Source organism: Pocillopora verrucosa, chromosome 11, assembly GCF_036669915.1.
Source record: "Pocillopora verrucosa isolate sample1 chromosome 11, ASM3666991v2, whole genome shotgun sequence".
Classification (NCBI taxonomy): domain Eukaryota; kingdom Metazoa; phylum Cnidaria; class Anthozoa; order Scleractinia; family Pocilloporidae; genus Pocillopora; species Pocillopora verrucosa.
Genome location: NC_089322.1, coordinates 9,890,275 through 9,904,561, shown reverse-complemented (window position 1 = coordinate 9,904,561; position 14,287 = coordinate 9,890,275). Strand labels below are relative to the sequence as shown.

General features: G+C 38.1%; 2 protein-coding genes across 5 annotated transcripts in view; one reads left to right on the top strand and one right to left on the bottom strand.

Moving 5' to 3' along the window:
* The first annotated feature begins 771 nt into the window (after positions 1 to 771).
* On the top strand, positions 772 to 4,676 carry LOC131769204 (E3 ubiquitin-protein ligase DZIP3-like). Of its 3 annotated transcripts, none has more exons than XM_066174443.1 (2): positions 772 to 914; positions 3,229 to 4,676. In XM_066174443.1, the coding sequence occupies exon 2, from the start codon at positions 3,322 to 3,324 to the stop codon at positions 4,057 to 4,059; it is 738 nt and encodes a 245-aa protein (XP_066030540.1). In that variant the 5' UTR covers positions 772 to 914; positions 3,229 to 3,321; the 3' UTR covers positions 4,060 to 4,676. The 3 variants fall into 3 exon arrangements, with proteins under 3 accessions (XP_066030540.1, XP_066030538.1, XP_066030539.1); XM_066174441.1 differs by lacking the exon at positions 772 to 914 and adding an exon at positions 942 to 1,138; XM_066174442.1 differs by lacking the exon at positions 772 to 914 and adding an exon at positions 1,657 to 1,794.
* Positions 4,677 to 4,681: 5 nt separating this feature from the next.
* Positions 4,682 to 14,287, bottom strand: part of LOC131788376 (RNA-splicing ligase RtcB homolog) — a 117,545-nt gene continuing 107,939 nt past the window's right edge. For both annotated transcript variants that reach the window (XM_066174414.1, XM_066174415.1), the window contains exons 11-14: positions 7,152 to 7,206; positions 6,939 to 7,000; positions 5,875 to 6,081; positions 4,682 to 5,720 (exon numbers count right to left, since the gene is read on the bottom strand). In XM_066174414.1, coding sequence (XP_066030511.1) covers positions 5,580 to 5,720; positions 5,875 to 6,081; positions 6,939 to 7,000; positions 7,152 to 7,206 — 465 coding nt within the window. In that variant the 3' untranslated portion in view covers positions 4,682 to 5,579. The remainder of the gene's footprint in view (positions 5,721 to 5,874; positions 6,082 to 6,938; positions 7,001 to 7,151; positions 7,207 to 14,287) is intronic.

Below are 14,287 nucleotides of genomic sequence, written 5' to 3'. Positions count from 1 at the left end.
TTGCAAGAAAGCTGTGATATGATTGGTACGAGAAAACGCTGTGATTGGTGTGAATGACTAAACGCTGTGGTTGGTGTGAATGACTAAACGCTGTGATTGGTGCAAGATATCCGAATGCTGTGATATCATTGGTGTGAGATATAAACCCTTGTGCGGCAATCTGATTGGTGCGAGATACAAACCCAAAAGCGGTGATTGGTGAGAGCAACATACCATTTCACACACTAACATAGTTTTTTTTAATTTTTTTTATTAAGGGCCTGCCAGAAACCGCAACAGACACACAAGGAGTGTAAAATGTTCGCATTTCGGAATATTTAGCGTTGTAAATCGGCCATATTTCGTTTCCCAAACTATTCCGTATAACGTATGAAGTCAACGGTTCCTCGCGTAACCTAACACCGCGTAAAACAACGCGTGACGCTTTCATGAATAAATATATGTGTGTGTCCGAGAATTAATCTTTCGTCTTTCTCGAGATGTGAGCTTGGGACGCCTCTGCTCAAACTCCTTATTTGCAAGCGCAACAAAAACCTCAAGAAACCTCACCCCAGCACCCCGGGGTTGTAAGATTGTATATAAACGTGTTTTATTTTTCGACCACGGCTAGGCGGGTTACCTCACCCCACCTGGGGTCCCCCATCTCCATGTAAACAGGCCCTAAAAAAGACTCGAAAATGCAACAACGACGCCTGTTCTGTAGTCTGCGTCATTTACGTCAAAGGTATCCATGGTTACTGTAGTTCTAGTCTTTCTATGTCACGCAGTCCGCCACGCGAAAACAATCAGAAGCAAAATTTCACCCAAAACCTGCGGCAAGTGGAGCTACTACTCTGATGAATGTGTCCAGTAGAAATGTAATCTCCATAGCAGCGTTAAGATGTGACGGAAACTATCGATAGCGCAGAGCAAAGGTTAGTGTTTGGAAACTGCAAGTGTGAGCTCACCGAATACCCCTCCTTGAAATTGTCTGCGTCATTTGACGATGAAATCCGCTTGAATACGAGATTCCATCTTAGGCCGCAAATGGACAAACCTTTATCTCAACCAACTTTTTTCTATTCTGATGACTGCTGAGACATCGAAGCCTGACTGACCTAAATTAACGCATGTTGCAGGGAGCTGATAATATAACCAGGTGAAATCGTTATGCTTCCATGACCGCAAACCAATTGCAAGTGGACCTCCGAGTGAGAGCTCACAAGTCAACCTTTGGAGATAAGTTTGTAGATTATTCCATATTGAGTCGAGTTTCAGTTTGAATACGTTCTTTTTGTCTATTACAACTTGTAATAAACACATCGTTACGACCTCAAGTGAATCTACGCTGCGCTAGCAAGCATTTTACCTTCCCGACCGTCTTTATTTTAGCCCGCACACAGGCTGAATTGACCATAAAAAGAAGTCACTAAGGGTGAAGAAAATGGCTCATACAGTCGAACGATCGATTAAATCTAACCGAGTTTGTCGAAATCATTCGACTAAAATCGGTTCATGTGGTTGCGCAACGATTAAAATCGAAGTCCTGGTATAGTCCTGATACGCGACAGATCACTCACAAACACGACACGATTAGAAACTAAAAATAACAATACGGGTAAAATTTCCGCACAGCCCCATACTATTGTTAAACAAATCTGTTTTCCCAATGGCAATGTATTGTTTTAGTCATTGTTTTCTCTATTCAAGAACTGAATGCATAATGAAGTATGGGGCTGTGCGGAAATTTTTACCACAATACGTTTTGGATCACACAAGATTGCAGTATTCACCATTTGTGAAAAAATCGCTGAGGTAATTTTTAGCTCATGCCAAGTCAATTTAACGGTCCTTTTATGTCCTTTTATGTTTATCACTGACAGCACCTCGTGCAATTTTTTTCCCCCGTTCACGCTGTATTGTGCTTCACTTGTTTATCTGCTGCCACTTCGTTCTCATGAGGCTCTACCCACATAATAGGTGGCAATCGAATTGTAGAATAAGTTACATGTACACAATTTATCTCCTGAAAGTAAAAAGGTCATCGATAGCCTAGATTAAGTTTATGATAAATTGTTTAATCGTTTGTCTCACGATGTAGTCACTTGGGATGCAGATCGCGACGTTTAGACTGCTTGCTGCTTGTCTTCATCAGGCGATGGGGTCGATGCAATCGCATTAGATAGCCTTGATACAAATGGTAACGAGTGAGCAGTCGACCCCCCATCGCCTGATGAAGACTAGCAGCAAGCAGTCGAAACGTCGCGATCTACATCTGAACTGACTACATCGTGAGACAAACTATTACACAGTTTGTTATTACTTACCATCACGATGAACGATAACCTCTTTTACGATGTAGATCGAGTTTAATTCAAGAATTTTGCCATGTGAGAGATTATTCAGCGTTAATTGATTTCCGGTTGATTTTTTGCGATAAGTGACAGATGATTGAACAATAGGATCATATTATATATTTAAAAATGAGAGAGACAGGAGCGTGAGAGAGGGAAGGAGGGAGGGAGAGAGATATCAAGTTGATTTCATAAATAAAACGCGAAGTTTCGGAACATAGCAGATTCTTTAGTCTCATTTCCGACACAGTGGCACCTCCGACGGGACTCGCGAAGCATGGAGGAACTAACCAAAGAAGCAGAGGCTAAATTGCAAATGTTGCTGTAAACTAATGGAAAAATAGCAGATTTTTTAGTCTCATTTCCGACAGCCACAGGTTAAACAAAAGAGAAGTGTAAAGGAGTATGATCATACGGATTGTTTTGGTGGAATTCCGAATCCGAAGAAATTCTTTTTTCCCAGATGCGATCAACCTTAATCTTCTCTTTACTTTATTTCAATATTTGAATACATTGTAAAACACGCTGGTGATTGAAATTAGGAAGCTATCAGCCAAAAACCCTGCAATGCTGCCCTAAATTCCCCTAATTTGCGTGTATGGAAAGTGCGCCGGCTAAAAGGAAGGAGTTCTACTCGGATCTGAAGAAAAGGCCAGTTTGATTTTCACACTAAGTGAAACGGCCATATGTCACGCTTTTTTTTAAGTCACGCAAAAGCAGATTCGAGAAGCATTTGCAAGCAATTTTAAAAGAGAAATCAGTGCTCCAGAGGTATTCAAAATCAGTTTAATGCAATACCCTTGGTGACCTTGAGATATAACGAACACTTTTGCAAATGAAAATATTTGTGTGAGTCAATTGGTTTTGAAATCGAACATCTTATTCATTCTTTCAGTGCTGGACCTGGGAGACTGACGAAAAAGCAGCAAGCAAATTTCTTGGTTAAAAAGTCATAGACCTTTTCTTAGTAACGATCCGGTATTTCTTCATGGCCACCGCTGCAGCACCTTCGTTTCATTCGTCAAAAGAGACAACCAATTACGCCCGGCTGTGCAGGCTTCTGGTGGATGTCGGATCAGATGTCCTGAGAGAAGCATTTGAAAAGAAGCGTCCAACCAGTAACCTAGACACAGTTTTGTCCAGTCCTCCAGTCCCTACAGTGCTACAATCACTGAAAAAGAAAGTGTTAAATCCCCTACAATGGGGCAAACTGTATCCTGCTGTCAGATCCTCAGTTGCATCGAAGAATTTCGATATAACTCTTCTTATGGTCTTGCTGAGGAACATTTGTGGTCTTGCTCCTCCAGCGACAGGCTGGGATACACTTCCTCCTGCCACAGACACAACCTTCGAGGCAGATATCGTTCGTATCAAGTGCTACAGAAACACAGTTTATGGTCATGTCAGCAACTCCTCAGTTGATGACCCAACATTCAATCAATACTGGCAGGACATCCAAGATTCATTGGTGAGACTAGGAGGAACTGGTTATCGAAGTGCTATTGATGATCTGAAGAAGGAATGCATAGACCCTGATTTCGAAGAACACTACAAAGAGCTTCTAAAACAGTGCATCATGGATGAAGTCAGCATCAAAGAAAAATTGGATGAAATTGGTAAAAGCCTGCATGAAATGACAGAGCAGTTTGGTAAAAGCATGGATGAATTAAAGGAAGCAATCGCTAACCCTATAAAGAAAGCAGAAGACAAAGGTATTGTGTATTGACGGTAAAATCTATGCACGGCCTTTTGATCTTTCTTGAGAAAGGAAACTTGAAGAGGAAGATTGAAGGGCCTCTGATCAGAGGGTGATAAGCAATTTAACAATCAGTTCATTTTAGTATTATAGAATGCCTACCTTTAACAAGAGCTCAAACTCAGAGAAATATCTTCCACTAGAAGTGACCCCTTTCTCTCTGACCCGAAATTGGAAAAAAGACCAGGTGTTGGCTTTTCCATGAATTTTTTGGGTGATAAGCGAGTTATTTATCTATTTTTTTATTCCTCATGCGAGGAGTAAAGAGAACTCACAGTTCAAATAGATTCCCTGCCAAGGTTATTTGCACCAAAAAAACTGCAGTAAGTCCTACAGTATTTGCCTGGTCGGGTTCGTCGAAAGAAAGAAATGGGAAAAAGCTAAAATTCTTGATGAACTGGAGACGACAGGACGCATTCTCTCCACTAAGTGTACTAAGGCCTCTGGCGTAAACACACACAAAAAGTTTTCTAAGTCAAAGTTAGTTCCTCCCGTACCACAAATTCCTGGATCCGCTACCGAAATGGGTCGGTTAGTGCTGGTAATCACATAATTTAGAGAAAAATTTAGGATGAAACGGCGCCAGCAAATTTTTCAAAAGCGAACCAATTGCGCAAGCCTGTCGGGCGAGAGCAATTTTTAGTATTTAAATAAGATTTACAAGTGCTGCTTTATCCCGAATTGCACGAAAAAAAAAAATTGCGAATACTTTTTAATGATACAAAAGCAAAATATGACTCTTTTTTCCTCTTTAGTTGTTTCTTTCTTTCCTTTTTTTTTTTTTTTCCGTGTCATGGCTCGCTGGTTCGGCCGCTTGCCTTTACCTTGTGCTGGAGTAGTCGGGCTTTTCCCCAAAAATTTGGGTCGAGATTTTATACTCACCGTCACGAACAATCGGATTTTTGCACTCTTAGTCTTTTAGGTATCGGTCGACAGCAATAATCAGTACAAGAAAGATATCCCACGCCTCATGTAAGGTAATCCAGAACAGTATTAGATTCTGGATTCCACGCTGTGAGTGCTGGATTCCGGAATTCCGGAATCTTCCTCGTCTTTCTTACAAACTATTGCAACTGATAAAATAATGGACAAGACGATGAGTACATGTATCTCAGCAAGAGGAAAGAAAGTTTTCATTAATTAAGAGTCGTGAAACAAAACGCTGCCTGTTGAGCCACCTGCGCCCTCAGTCGAGAAAAAGGAGCCAAGGAAGAAGCGAATAAGTGAAGCCGAAGACAAAAGAACGTAAAAGTAAAACAAGAAAGGTGCTTGCCCCCAAAAGGAAGTATGGTGCTCGGCGGGTTCCAATCATCGAGCGATTGAAGGGAAACGGAGGGAAGGGAGAATGAACGTGACGAAGAATGCGATTAAAACTGGGAAAGAAATAGCCCAACACGAAAAGTGTTGGACCAGTAAAATAACCTTGGAGCGAACGACTGTAAGCACTCAAACAACGATTTCTAACTTAAAAAAGTAAAATAAAATAAACCTTAAACCTTGCGATCGAAAGGAGTAGTAAACAGTGAATAGCCGACCTGATAATCCACTGGGATAAGCGGATGATGAGGAGGAAATGCACGGGTTGATCCTTTCCTGTGTACTAAGAGAGTCTTCTGTACACCGTCCAATATCTAATCTACTAGCTAAGGTAAGTAATTAAGTAATTTCAAAAGTTAAAATAATTGTGTATGTGTGTGTGTGTGTGTGTCTATATATATATATATATATATATATATATTAAATCCAAAGAACTGAAGATATTGTTGTAAGAACAATAAAGAATACATGTTCTTCGATCTTTGCAATGTTGTGTGACACGTCATAGATCACTTGCATGTCTAAGTCGTCCGGGGTACTCTTGAAAATTTTTCCGAAAGCTTGTCTTGTCAAAAATGTCATCGTTGAACGGTTGACCCAAGCGTAATTCGCTGCTGCAGCCATGCCTTTGAGGTAATCTTGACCTTCTTGTGAGTTAACTCTGGCACAAGCAAGCTGTAAAGGAACCAATTATATGGTTGTCAACACTTGTGTTTAAAACGAGAAACAAATCGTCGGAACCATCCAAATAAGGGGAAGAATAAACTAATCAGAACTTACGATTTCAGACCCGTTAGAGTAGAGCATTACAATTGTGATTGTTTGTCGTAATCCTTAGGAGAAGCGAGCAGTTTAGACGGTTGATCATGAAAACTTTTGTCTCAGTAAGTTGCCTTGTTCTAAAACCGACAAATAAGGGAAATTGGAGAAGACAAAATTTACCAGGCTAAAAACATGAATGATTTAACGTGAACTCTTATACCCTGGCTAAGTTGAGCTTGCGAATCCGATTTTCAACTTCATTGTTTTGAGAACAGTCTTAACTTCTCTGATTCCATCGCTAATGAAAACGTACTATTTCTCCACGTGCTTTTATAGGGCCGTTCGTTCAGCTGACCATTGATCGCAATGTGAAAATCGACTCAACAGATATCAATAACGGAAAAAAGAGACAAAGTCAATTTATATTACACCTATCACGGCGAAACTTCCCCAAAACCATCCCACTATAATTGCACTGGGAGCAATTGCTCATGTAATGACGTATAGAGATATCATTTCTGTAGATGTGGTAAATTAATCAAGGTTCGTTATCCCTACTCTACTAAATTAGATGCCTGGATAAAAATACTTGTTGGAGAAACTGCAAACAAAGCTTAAGGGAAATTCTACTTTAGCAAGTTCCATTTAAGAGATGTCATTACAAGTTTCTTTGTCAATGTAGACGGCCATGACAAGTGCAATTATCGTGGAATACTTGACAAAATACAAACTTAATGCACAGACTTAAATGCACTACACTGTTAGCAAACCTGTCTGTCGTTGACTTCAATCTTGTCCCTTTTCATGGCTTTCTCCATTTCTACCAGTGCATCTGTAAAACGAAGAAATCAAGAATGCATGACTCGGGTGATAGCGATCACCTGGAAAATAATTAAGTCTTGCCTTCTGTGGAGACATAAGTTAAGTCGATAATACATTCATTTATCTATCGTAAAGAGATGAACGGTATATAAACCATTTACCAGTGGCCACTTGATGTCCAAGTCCTCTACTGCCACTGTGGATCATCACACAAACCTTTTAAACATAAATTATATAATTATTGACAAGATAATTAGCAACCAAACTAACCCTAAACTAAAGAGTTCTAAGTGAGACCCAGTTGAAGCTGTTCGAGTTGGTAGTCGTGGTAGTTGGTAACTAAACGAGTAACAATTGATAAACACAAGAACTGAGAGATAATTATTATGAGGTTTGAAATGTAACGAGAGAGACTAAGAAAAGATCTTTCCTACAAGCTCGAGAGAAATATCAAGCAGCTTTCCTAAAAGATCTTCAATTGCTCACATGCCTCACTCCTTGCAAGTCAGAGATCCCATGAGTGACCAAGACTTAATTTCTACTTACAATATCAATACAATATCAACCAGAAAAGAATAAAGAAAAATATCAATTTGCAGATAATTAGTTGATCCAATACATAATTCTCTGAACTAACATCATAACAATTGTATGGTTGACAGTATGGAGAATTACAAATTTGATCTTGGAGTTAAAGGGTTAAGAGGTAAGTGCCCTTTTTTCTACCTGTCCAAGGTGATCAACTCCCATCTTCTTTGCAGCATAATTGTCGTAAATTTCATCCACAACCTGGATTTCCGCATAGTGATTCCCCGCTCCAAGAGTACCAAGCTAATCAGTGGAGAAGATAAGCCATAACAGTTATCCTTCGTCAGCTTTAGGGTTTCTAATGCTGACAAAGGGTTAACGTTCGAAACATCAGCTTTAGGAACTCTTGACGGTGGCTAATTTACACATCAATTCAGTTCATAAATTATCTTATCCTGCTATACTCCCTAACGATACAGCACCGCAATTTTCCTAAAAACTTACTATTTTACTTAACTCAAAGCCTACTTAGAGCTTGAAGTAATCTGTACGTTTGAGAACAATTTTGGTCGAAAGGCGAAAGTGATCTGGACGCCACTGGCTACTAACACTGTACAGTTATGAATGGAAACTCGTGCCACTTTCTCGCAAGATACTGTACTGTATGTAGCCTCCCTTCCTCCCCCTCCCTAGCTCTGTAGAGTTTGCTCAATTTCGTAATGAGATCCCACTGGTTCCTTGCCATTTGACTTTGTTCTACTTGCTCGTTGTAATAGCGTTCCCTGTGATTACAGAGGACTTTCGATAAAAGAACGCCTTCACAACAGGCTGCAAAGAATCAGTCATCAATTGCGCTACCCTCGTCGCGCAGTCAACGCTCGTATCAAACGCTCCTGCTTATTTTATTCAGTAAGAGCTATAAATGAAACTTCTGTGCTTCTGTATTTACCTGCGGCAAGCCTCGTTTCTTTGCTCTATCACTAACTTTTCCAGGGTCAGCCTGCAGCATTCGTCCGTACTCTTCACAATGCTCCTTATCCTCAGCCCAAGCATAACCTGTAATGAGAAGACAAAATTACATAAAACTAAGAAGCTTTCAGATGAACACCAGTGACACCTTAAATATGACCGTCACGATTTTCAACTTCCAATTTTGTTCACCTTAATACCAGGTAACGTAATTTTAAATTCTTTTAAAGTACTTCTTTGAGATGGCACATGTACAATGTATATCTAAATTTCCCAGTGACCCTTTCTCTGTTGTCCACTTCTCACTTGCCTCTTTCCGATAAAAACTACCCATTAAGCACCCTTATTTGGAATTTCCTAACTTACCATCACCCAAATCAACTCGAAAATGAATTAAAAACATCCTTACACCTTCTATTAACTGCATGGCTTTCATAATACACCCCCTTAAAAATACAACCTAAAAGAAAATTTTGGAAAATGGCCAACCTTCTCTTAAGGACCAATCCATCCCCATTGAGAGAGCTTCCTCGAGATTTCTGTTGGAGAAAATGATAAGAAATATTAAAATGACTACAGAAAAAAAGTAATGAACCCAATACAGTATTAACATTTTGACTCCCATGAGTGACCAAGACAGAATTTCTCCTTACAATCTCAATTTACTATCAAGCAGACAAGTAATAAGGATAAAGAAAAATATCAAGTTGGGAATCGCTGGTATCAGTTGATCCAATATCAAATTCTCCAAACTATCATCATAGGGATAGTATGACAGAAAGTAAGGGAAATTACCAATGAAATCTTGATAGTGAAAGGGTTAAGCTTGTAACTGAAGTCAGAATAAACAGCTTTGACTGACAAGTTGTACAAGAGATGAAAAACTCAGCTTACTTTGCACCCATGGGAATAACACCTTTAGAGCCAACACCAACAGGAATATGATCAAAAAGTGACTGAAATGAGAAGAAAAAAAAGAAACAAATATTATGGAAATTAGGAAATGTTAGCATAACTAACAAGAAACATGAAAACAAACAAACAAACAAAACAACAAACAAACAAAACAACAAACAAACAAACAAAACAACAAACAAAAAACCAAAACAAACCAAAACAAACTAAAACAAAAAATAAAACAGTTCTCTTAAATGTTTTGCTGGTTTGCAAATGTTTCAGATAACTGAAGTCCTCTGTGCTCATTACGTTAAAGATACATTGTGTAAGTACATGTACATGTAGAAATGCACCCAGCCTGAGGCAAGCTAAAGCAGGCAAAATTATGGCAGGTGAGTGCTCAGTATCCTCTAGGTGAAAATTATATCTTAGATACTTGTAGCAGAGGAGGAGTGGGGAGAGAAAGAAATTTGTGCCAAGGGGGTAAATGACAGTCAAAAGGAAGAAGAGGAAATTTAACCATAATGTACTTTACCCTGTACCTGTGCTAATTGTTCTTTAACAGGTTTGACATCCTTCTCATCAAGGTTTGTCCTCAGTAGTCGCACTCCACAGTTGATATCAAAACCAACACCACCTAACACAGATGATCTTTTGTGTGAGTACTTCTCAGGATTATAAACAATAAGAACTTCTTTAAAATCAGATTTAGATGGGAGACCTCTTTTAAAGTAATCATGCAATGAAAAAATACGTTTCAAGAACAACAAGTTGTCAAAAATTTTGTGATCAGTGCCACAAGGACTTGAACAATTTTTAAATAATATGCATGTTTTATGGCCAATTGAAAGCCATGCAAAGAAATGGCTTGTGTTTGTCATCACCATCTTGCATAACAAGTAAATATAAAATGACCAATTCAGAACAAACTCAAAGAATAGCATATAAGGTATTTCATTGCTACTTTGGTCTTGCTACACTAGCTTGTAATTTTGATCAATCATTAATAAATCTGTTCATCAATTCATTTATGAAGAAGACTTTTTTTTAACTTTACCAGGAGAAACAACTGCTTCCGGAAGAGACATGTCAAAGGCTGCCATATTCCCTACAAAAAGAGAAAAAAAAGAAAATAAAAGAAATAGAGTCCTGCTCAAAGGTGAGTTTCCAAATTACTTCTTTTTTGTGAGAGACAAGCAGCCCTTCACTTTTGGCACCTTGTCTCATAAGAGTCACATAAATGCTATGACTTAGAATTCTGTTAATAAAAGAAAGATTACTCCATCTCAAGGAATTGAAATTATAATTTTTAAATCAGTTTTAACTACTTTGTCAGAGAATTGCAAAATCCCTTCCAATCAAGGGTAATTACCGTAGCAAATAAGAACAAAGATGAGACTATGAACTATGAACATGCAACCAACTTTAAGAATGAGAGAGCAAGAATGACTTAATTTTGATTGCTTTCAGTATTGCCTCTGAATGGTTGAAGCACACTGTTACTTTTTCTAGAACAACCACTGAGCAATTAGCCTATATAAAAAAATAAAATCCAATTTAAACCAGGGTTTTATTTTACAATCAATTGGACATTACATTTTATTTATTACAGATGTGCGAGTTGTAACTTACCAATAGCAAACCCATAGCCAGAATGAACATCTGGTTGTCCAACTGATCTCTGAGGGCCAAGTAAAAAATATGAGTAAACATTTCAGAATAGAAACGGAGATACATAGCCTTTTTTTATTACTGTCGTTTGGCGGTATTGCTTTGGCATGTTGTCAAAATTACAGATTTTTCCATTAAAAAAAAAAAAGATGATAAAAAAAGCTCTGCCTGAGGGTATATTGTCATTCATATAGTCCTATTGACGAGATGACAAGTTCTTTCAGAGATGACAAATCCATCTAAAGATGAATGATATTGTTTCTGAAAGTACTTTTTTCAGGACTTCTTTAGCCTGGAAAAAAAATGTGCATTTCCCTGAGAAGGATATTCGACTCAAACAATTTCAGAATTTTCTAAAAGTATTGAGAAGGAAATAAAATTTTACCACAGAGAAAGTTCAACAAACCAAAATTCTGAAATAATGGGATAACTGGATGTGACTGGATAACTGGATGCTCTATTTGGCACCACTTTAAGTGAAATCTTTATGTGAAAATACTATGGAAACACAAACTGTATAAGAAGAAAGTCTTCCGTCATCTCCACTTTATTCTTTCTCTGCTTCCCACGAGTACAGGGTCAGTTTGTTAAAAGCTGAGTTTAGACAACTAACAGTCAGTGTGAAATCTGATTTCATATCTGAAAGCTTTCAAATAAAATTCAGTATGTACAATTCTTTTAGTCTGCAATTTGATGATTGGATGCTCTAAAGAAATTATAGCAAATTATTCTAAAAAGGCTTTTAAACAAAGGATTGAACACACCCTGATTAAAATTAATTTTAACTCTGGGTTAGCACTTATCATCCTTCCAACCACTGCGCCCAGGGTTGAACAAGTTTCAATTACACTAAGTTATAATTTCAACAAGAAAAAGTTATGATCATTGTTACACCAACAATTCCAGGCAAAGCTGCAACATTTGCAATCTGCTTTACACCAGGAAGGAAATCACCAATACCTAGAGAGCAATTTAATTTAACTGTATAAAAGGAATAAGACAAATGCAGCAAATACAACAGTATTATATTCCAAATGTTCAGAGTACTGTATATCTCAATGAGAAGGTTATTTGATGGTAATTTAGTAAAATCATAACGGTAAACAGAAAAAATGATCGAACGCCACTCCGTCGAAGTAAAAAAAAGTTATCGAACGTGATTTATAATGAAATGTAATTGCTTAGTGTCAATCACAGAAACAAAAAATACAAAAACAAAAAAACAAAAAAAAAGTATATATATATATATATAGCAAACCAAAGTAAAAACTTTAAAAGTGAGCTGCGAAGTGCCTTTTTATATCACAAGGTTCGCAATACTCACGGCGCGAGCGTGACGCAACTTTCACGGTCAAAGTGATAGTGTAAAGATATATAGTTCGTGTCAACGACTGGTCACGATTCGCGTGATTTTTTTGTCATCTAGTAACTTGTTGAGCCTATCAGTTTCAATGTTAGACTGTGTTTTCTTGAGAAACTTGTTTCCTAGGAAATGATTAAAGTAGTAATTTAACATACAAAATAACGGGGTAACATACTCGCAGACGTGCATGGAACGGCTATCAGTGTGAACAGTAGAACAGCCTGAGGATTCATGATAATCTTCATGGAAGAAAAAAGGAAAAAAAAAAATAAACAGGATTACAGTGTGTCAAATCGTTCACTTTTTAGGTAAGGAATAAAATAAGTAATTCGCCGATTCATCCCTACCGATGACAGAAAAAACAAATGGTAATAAAAATTCTTGAAATTATAAAATTCTGGGGGTAATTTGAAAGGTTATTTTTCTTAATGAGAGGATAATATTATTTCCTTGAGAAATCAAATTTCCAACGAATAGCTACCGAGAAAACAAATATTCAAATTTAGATATATTTGGCCTACAGAAATGCTCGATTTTTCAATTTGAAACTTTCCACATTCGCATATTTATTTAAAGAAAGTGAATGTTGTTCCGTTTTGAAAATCCATCTTGTTATCAGCTGAACGGACCAAAAGTGTGTGAAATTGACAAGGACTCAAAAAAACCTTATAGCTTTTCAACAAAGATCTTTTCACTACTTTTTTCCCCGCGAAGACGAATTTAAACACATTTGTGGCAGTTTCTAGGGATCATGGCAATAACATCTGCGACAAGTTCCTTTGTAATTATCTTAAAGTAACTAAAGATTGCAAAGGTGTAATTTTTGATCAACACTCTTTAGAAATTAACAAGTACCATATTTTCTTGCACAAGAGCCCTCCCCCGCATAAGCACCCTCTGGGCCAAAACTTCAAATAAGACCCCTACCCTCAAATATGTTCCCCCCCTCACTTTCTAAATTAGTAGGGATACGAAAGGCCTTTTTCTATTGCCAATTGATAACTTTTTTACACACCAACTAAAGCAGAAAAAATAACAAGAATAGTCTCTTTAACACTCAAGTAATCCCTAGATTTGTGTTCTTTCAGAGTTCCTTCAATTTGTAAGTTCCAATTGCATTGCCATTGTACATCTTGGCTTCAAACCTCGTCATCTTTTTTAAGCAAATAAGTCTCTCTCCTTGAAAGATGTTGATATTAACTTAACGTCTTCGTAGATTATGTTGCATTTCTTTCTTTGTTTTTCTATTTAAGATTTAGCAATAAAAAGTTACAATAACGTTTGACAGAAAACAGACTAGGCGCTCTCCACGATCAAGTGCATTTCCTCAAATAAGGGCCTCCTTCCTCCCCCCCCCCTCCCCCAGTTGTTAGAGAAGGTGGATTCTGACGCATTTGAAAACAAACTTGGGTTATTATAATAAACTTTTTAATCGTTTGTCTCACGATGTAGTCACTTGGCGATGGGGTCGACTGCTCACGCGCCATTTGTATCACGGCGATGAAGCATGGGCTCACAGCCCGGTGTCAGCGGTTATTGCAAACCTCTACATGGAGGTATTTGTAGAACAAGCAATAAAATCCACAACACAGAAACCCAAGACCTGGAAGCGCTACGTTAATGACACCATCACCATTCTGGATCGCAGTTATGTCGACTGTCTCTTACAGCATCTCAACAGTCAGCAACCTACCATCCGATTCGCCATGGAAACTGAGAAAGACAACATAATCGTCTTTCTCGACTCGTCAGTTACGAGGGAACCATACAGACGCTTGACCACCAGTGTCTACAGAAAATCAACTTACACTAATCAGTACGTAGCGCATGTTTCACACCACCCTCAATAAGTAAGGCGCGGTATTGTTA